Raw genomic sequence first — 6,000 nt, 5'->3', positions numbered from 1 at the left:
CCGGAACGCAGGTGTCCGCAGCTCCCAAGGCGAGGGTCAGCCTTGGCCCCATGAGGCTGCCGATGGGGCTCCGAAGCTGTGGTGCAGGCCCAGGATTAGAGGGCCCGGGTGGGTAGCCTCGCCAGGGCAGCAGCCCCAGAGGGACTTGCGAGCACAACCCCCCATGGGTGTGTCTGCCTGGCAGGACAGAGATGGGGTGGGCGTGGGTTCAGGCTGCAGTAGCCCAGTGTTCACTCCTCTGGGGGCAGCTGCTCCTTTGCCACGGAGGGTGCGGGGGGTACGCTCTGGCCACATTGGGAAGAAGAGGCACCCCCCCGACTTGGCCACCCCTGGCAAACCTGGGGTTCTGCCCAAAGCCTCCTCCTGTAGCCTGTGGTCTGGCTGGTGAGCAAGGACAGACTGCCAGAGTGTGAGCAGACCAAGCAGACCACGTGAGCAGAGGAGACGGCTTGGGCTGGGGAGGATGAGTCAGGGAGAGGCTCTGGGGGCACTTCCAGGGGAAGCAGGGCAAGAGCGGGCCCACAGCCTGTGTGTCCCAGTGGCGAGCCCCTTCCCAGAGCATCAGGACCTGCCCTGTGAGGTGAGTTGTTGAAAAAGCAGGACTTGCCTTCAAGGGACTTCCACCTTGGGCCAGGAAGAGGCCCCTTGGCGTGGAGACCACAGAAGGCCTCTGGGTTGGGGGTGGGGAGGTGGCCCTGAGGCCCGGGTGGCAGCAGCAGACTTGCAGGGGAGAAGGGAGCCCCTGCCTCACTCCCAGCCCAGCCTCTCCTGGACCCCGCTGATTTCCCACCTCAGCCTTGGCCCAAACCCCCAAGGAGAAGGTTGACACTTATCCCCGCCACAGGGCACAGCCCTCAGACCTGAGTTGAGGGAGTGACAGGACCCAACTCTTGGAATCAAACCAGGGTCCAAACTACTTTCCAAAACAGAGCTGAGGGCTTGGAGCCAGAACTGCTGCATGGGTGGGAAGAGGTAAGGAGTCTGGTGGGGGTTGGGAGGGGTGCAGGGGGACGGGGCCTTAGCCTGCAGACGGGGGCGTGGCGGGGGCGGCACAGAGACAGTCCCAGCAGTCTGACAGAATCTGATCTGAGCCCCAGGCACCACTGTTGACAGGACCCATCCGTTTTGGGGGCTTCGAAGTTTTCTAAATTGCAAAGGTACTTCTTTAAGGAAGACACAAAATCACAAATACAAAATGTGTGCAGCGCAGGCCCCTGACACTCAAGCTCCCTGTCCCTTATGGCCAACTGCCTCCTCCCCACATGTGACAGTCCCACACCATCGCTCAGCCACAGGGCCTGGTCCGTACACCTCTACTCACACTGCCCACCAGTCAGGTCTGCTTGTCTCGTTACCCCGCTGACTTCTGGGGACTCACGCCTGACGTCCCCTCCAGGAAGCCTGCCTTGATTTGTGCCCCACTCCAGAGTGGATGCCCTTCAGCTTTCCCAAGAACCCTCCTCACCCCTGTGCCATTTACAAGGTCTGCCCATCTCCGCCCCTTGCCCAGTTGGTAAACTCCAAGACGGGACAGACTGAGGCTGGCCTGGTTCCCCTGGTACCTGAAACCCAGGAGGTACTCTGTACCTATTGAATGACTGTGTACGGGGTGACAGCTGAGAGAACACGGGAGTAAGAGTGTGTCCTAGCACCTGTGGGCTGTCGGACAGTTCATGTGAGGCCCTGGGGTAAGGATTAGATGAGATTATGGCTGGAGCTCCACCTGGGCAGCTACTTCAGGATGCGGCTAGGTCTGGGCCCTCCAAGCAGCCTGCCCCACCCCGGAAGGAGGCAGATGACCGCCATAGCCTCCATTACACAGCTCATTCCTACTTGGTTTTGGGGTTCCATGCTTGAGCGGGGGCAATGACATGTCCACCAAGCTCCTTCCCAACCTAGAACTCAATACCTCTGATAAGACTGCCCTGCTGGTATCCCGTGTCCCCTTCCTGCAGTGACCCCAGACTCCTTGCCCAACATCCAGAGCCTGCATGATCTGGTCCAGATGCCCTCTCCAGTGGTCACCCCTTGCCCCACTCCAGCCTCTGTAGGACCTTCCTCCCCCAGGGAGCCCACCAAGCCTTTGCCCCTCAGAGCCCCCTGCAGCCACTAGCTCTCACATGGCCCCCATCCATGCCAGCCTCACCTCCAAGCCTGGGCTCAGAGGCCACCTCCCCATGCCCCTGTGCAAGCACAGCCTTTGGGTCAGATCGAGCTGGGTTCAAACCCACAGCAGGGCCAGGTCCCAGCCCTGTGCCAGGGAAGCTGGTGACTGCTCAGAGTCTCATTGAAAATGGGGTCTCTGACCCTGAGCTCAGGAGGTGAGCTGACGGAGCCCCAACCCAGGATAAGGCCAGTGATGGTCAGTGCGGGGGCTCAGTGAGGGTGAAGAACAATGATCTTGAGTCCCACGTTCACGTCCACATCCGGACTTGAACTCAGAGCTGAGTGACCTTGATCTCTGGGATCACTGCTCATGTATCAAAAGGGGTGGAATCACGGAGCACCCAGGGAGTTCCTGGGCAACACTAAATATACCCAACGCTCCCGCACCCCTGAGGTGGGCTCCTTCCTTTCTGGGCTCCTTTCCAGCCCTCTGACTCCAACCAGGGCTGCAGCCAGGGACAGGCCAGACCTCATGTCCAGGGTCCTGCCAGGAGAACAAGAAGAGATGCAGGGGAGGAGTAAGGGACAGACTGACCTTCTTGCCTGTACTCGGGGTCCTTGGCCGCCTCCAGGTCCTCTGGCCCAGCCGCGCACCCTGCAGGCCCCTGCAGGTTACATGTGGGGAGCAAGACGAAGGATAGCGCTCTTTCTTCGGCGACTCCCGCGTAGATCTCCACGCCAACCTGGCCCAGCGCCCCATGGCCCTCCCTCGCCCGCTTGGGTTTGGGGCAGCACGAGGTCCCGGCGGGCGCGGAGGCAGAGTGCAAGCAGCTGGGAGGGAGACGCGGGGTACCCGCCGCGCGCTGGACCCTCGGTATGCGGCGGCAAGGCGCGGCTCCCGCGTACGCGCTGTCCGCGGGCCCCCACAGGCCCCGCGTGCACGCGTCCGTGGACACGAGGCCCGGCGGCCCCGGCAGGGCCCACCCACCGCCGCCCGCGGGAGAAGACGCGCGCCCCCCGAGCGCGCCCCCCCCCGAGCGCGCCCCCCCCCCGAGCGCGCCCCCCCCCGAGCGCGCCCCCGAGCTCGCGCGGCGGCGCCCGCCCCTCACACCTGCGGCGGGCGGGGCGGGGCGGGGCGGGGCGGGGCGGGGCGGGGCCGCGGCTGTCCCCGCCCACCGGCCGGAGCCCGGGAGTCCGGGCGGAACCAGGCAGCGGGGCCCGAGCGGCCGGCGGCGCAGACAATGGGAGCGGTGCGGGCGGCGGCGGCGGCGGCAGCGCGGGCGGCGGCGGTTGCAGAGCTCCGGGCCCGGCGGGGACGGGAGGCCGCGCCATGAGCCCGGCAGCCGGGCGCCCCCCTGCGCCGCGCGCGGGCCGAGGCGAGCGGCTTCTGCGAGCCCCGGGCCCCGCCCTGGGGCTGGCGATGCGCTGCCAGGGCTGAGGATGATGGTAGATTGCCAGGTGAGTGCCCCGGCTCGGCCCCGGCCGCCCTCCGAGCCGGCGGGGGTGGAGGGAGGACCGCATGTCCCTGGCCCACACCCCATCCGGCGAGGAGGGAGCACGGCGCCCAGTCCACGCTGAGCGCGCGCTTACGCAGTTCCGCGTCCAACCCCTCCTGGTACAACTGGTAAACTGAGACCAGGAGAGGCGGGGACTGGCCTGAGCGCGTGAGGTGAGGGGAGTCCGGAGAAGAAGGGAAGGTTCTGGCCTCCCAGGCCGGTGCTCAACACTACCATGGGGTTTCCAATGGGAATGAGAGCCCCTAAGATCCTGGGGGACTCCGTTCACCCCCTCGCATCTGCAGCCCTTTCCTCTGAGCATCCCCATGAGCCCCCAGGTACATACACACATGGACTTCACAGATGGGGGCCATGGTGGGGTCAGAGAAGGAGTGGACACTGGAGAGGTGACAAGGGGCGAAAGAAGAAAGGGATTGGAGGCAGCCATGGGGCAGGGACATCCAGTCTCCTGGCAGCATGCCCAGGACTCATACATGGGGAGGAGAGCCATGTCAGACTGGTGGCCAGGGGGTCTGAAAGGTGCTCAGGGGGCTACCCGGGCTGGGCACTTCCCCCAGGACACCTGGAGAGGACAGGCTCTGGGGTGCTGGGTATACCACTTTGGGCACCTGGACTATGAAGAGACACCCTTCCCCCAGTTGGAGGGGCTACAGCACAAAAGTTCTCAGCTTACTCTTCTGTCCTTTGGGCTGTAGAGACAGGGTGTCCCTAGGGTCCCACAGGCTTGTGGAAGGGTCTACTGGCTTTGGATCTCCATCCCGGACACACTGTGCTCACAATCCTGGGAAAATGCTTTGTACTTCCTTGAGGTCCTTCAGAGGAGAGGACAGGGGGAGCTTGGGCGGCTTATGGGGCTGAAGACCTGGGGAGGCAGAACGTGGCAGAGCACTGACCACTGGTCTGAGTACCAAGGTCAAGACCCTCCTTGCTGCAGGTGCCCCATTTGGAAGGGGTCCAGAGTCAGTGCCCTGGCCAGGGTGAGGAGGCCTTAGGAATGCACCGATCTCGAGGACTGGAGAGAGAAATGAGGGACAGGGGAGGCTTTTGAAGCTCCTCACATCACCCCCAGAGCCCCCGGGTCCTGCTCCTTTACCCTCTAGGGGCAGGGAGAGCCGCTGCCTTGACTACACCCAAACAAAGGTGTGTGTGTTGTTTTCTGGTTTTCCTGCTGGGGCTGCCATGCTGGTGCTGACCACCAGGGGTCAGGCTGTGCCCACTGTGCTCAGGGAAGCCACCAGAGCAGGGAGGGGACACCCAGTGGTCATGCTGGGTGTCCCCTGCATCTCTCTCAACAGGCTCCTCGGGTTAGGAGCCTCCACGTCCACCACGTGAGCTGCTCAGAGGCAGGAGGGGCTCTGACACCCTCTCATGGACGCATTCAGCTACCGTGCCCCTCATACTCACACTAGCAGGGGCTGTGCGAGGCCTGGGGGCGAGGCTGGAAGGTCCCCAGGAGGGTCCCTGTGCTCCAGGAGGTCCCAGCCCAGAGGAGGGGATGGACCAAAGCGCCAGAGCAAATCCAGGTGAAAGGGAGGGGCAGGGCCTGCAGGGACGTGAGGCAGGGTGGAGCGGGGCCGGCAGGAGCCCCTGGCGGGGGTCTTACAGCCTCCAGGGTGAGCGTGATGCTGGGAGCAGGGTGGGAGGACCGGTCCTGCCCCTGTCTTCGAGCAGTGTACTGTGGGGGAGGGCCAAGCTGCAGAGCCTCGGGGGCACAGAGGATTTGGCCAAGAGGAGCTGGGAGAGAGCTGGACAGTGCTCTGGACGGAGAGGCCGGGGCCAGACCCCAGCCTGCAAGGAGGGACTCCTGGCTGTCTGTGCCGTGGGACACACGGGCCTCCAGGGACCAGCTCACCATCCGAGAGCCAGAATCCCGACTCAGCTTGGCGGAGAGACCCTGCCTTCTGGTCCCCCAGAGGCCAGGGCTGCAGTCCCCGCTCAGGCCCGACTAGGGCGGCTCCGTCTCCAGGACCGTTCTCGGGGTGTTGGCGGGAATTATCTGGGCAGTGTGTGGTGCAGAGACATATTCCAGGGGGAAGTCCTGTGGTCAGGCTGGATTCAAGGCGGGGAGCCTGAGATGAGGATGTAATCGGGGCCTGACTCTATCAGGCCCTCGCACACGCTCTGTCCTCACTGCCCTAGGTGACCTGCTGAGTCGCCGTCAGTTTCCTGGGGCCGGGGACCCTGGCTTGGTGCACTTGGCCAGGGTGGCCGAGGTCGGGTGGTCCTGGGGGAGAGGGTGTGATCCGTTTTTGTTGCTGCCATAACAAGGCACTACAAATTGGTACTACTTTGGCTCAAAAGAAATTTATTCTCCGTCGGTTCTGAAGGCAGAAAGTCCCAAATCAGGTGTTGGGAGATCCATGCTCTCTCTAGAAGC

At 63.9% G+C, this 6,000-nt stretch overlaps 1 protein-coding gene across 1 annotated transcript in view; it reads left to right on the top strand.

The window, feature by feature from the left end:
* Positions 1 to 3,487: 3,487 nt before the first annotated feature.
* The window catches only part of LOC111145587 (ral guanine nucleotide dissociation stimulator), a 43,049-nt gene continuing 40,536 nt past the window's right edge, over positions 3,488 to 6,000 (top strand). The window contains exon 1 of the mRNA XM_022500564.1: positions 3,488 to 3,564. Coding sequence (XP_022356272.1) covers positions 3,547 to 3,564 — 18 coding nt within the window. The 5' untranslated portion in view covers positions 3,488 to 3,546. The remainder of the gene's footprint in view (positions 3,565 to 6,000) is intronic.

The sequence above is a fragment of the Enhydra lutris genome, unplaced genomic scaffold (genome assembly GCF_002288905.1).
Source record: "Enhydra lutris kenyoni isolate GAN:26980312 unplaced genomic scaffold, ASM228890v2 scaffoldscaffold13, whole genome shotgun sequence".
Taxonomy (NCBI): domain Eukaryota; kingdom Metazoa; phylum Chordata; class Mammalia; order Carnivora; family Mustelidae; genus Enhydra; species Enhydra lutris.
The sequence above is the reverse complement of the archived record's forward strand: the minus strand, read 5'-3'. Positions and strand labels throughout refer to the sequence as shown.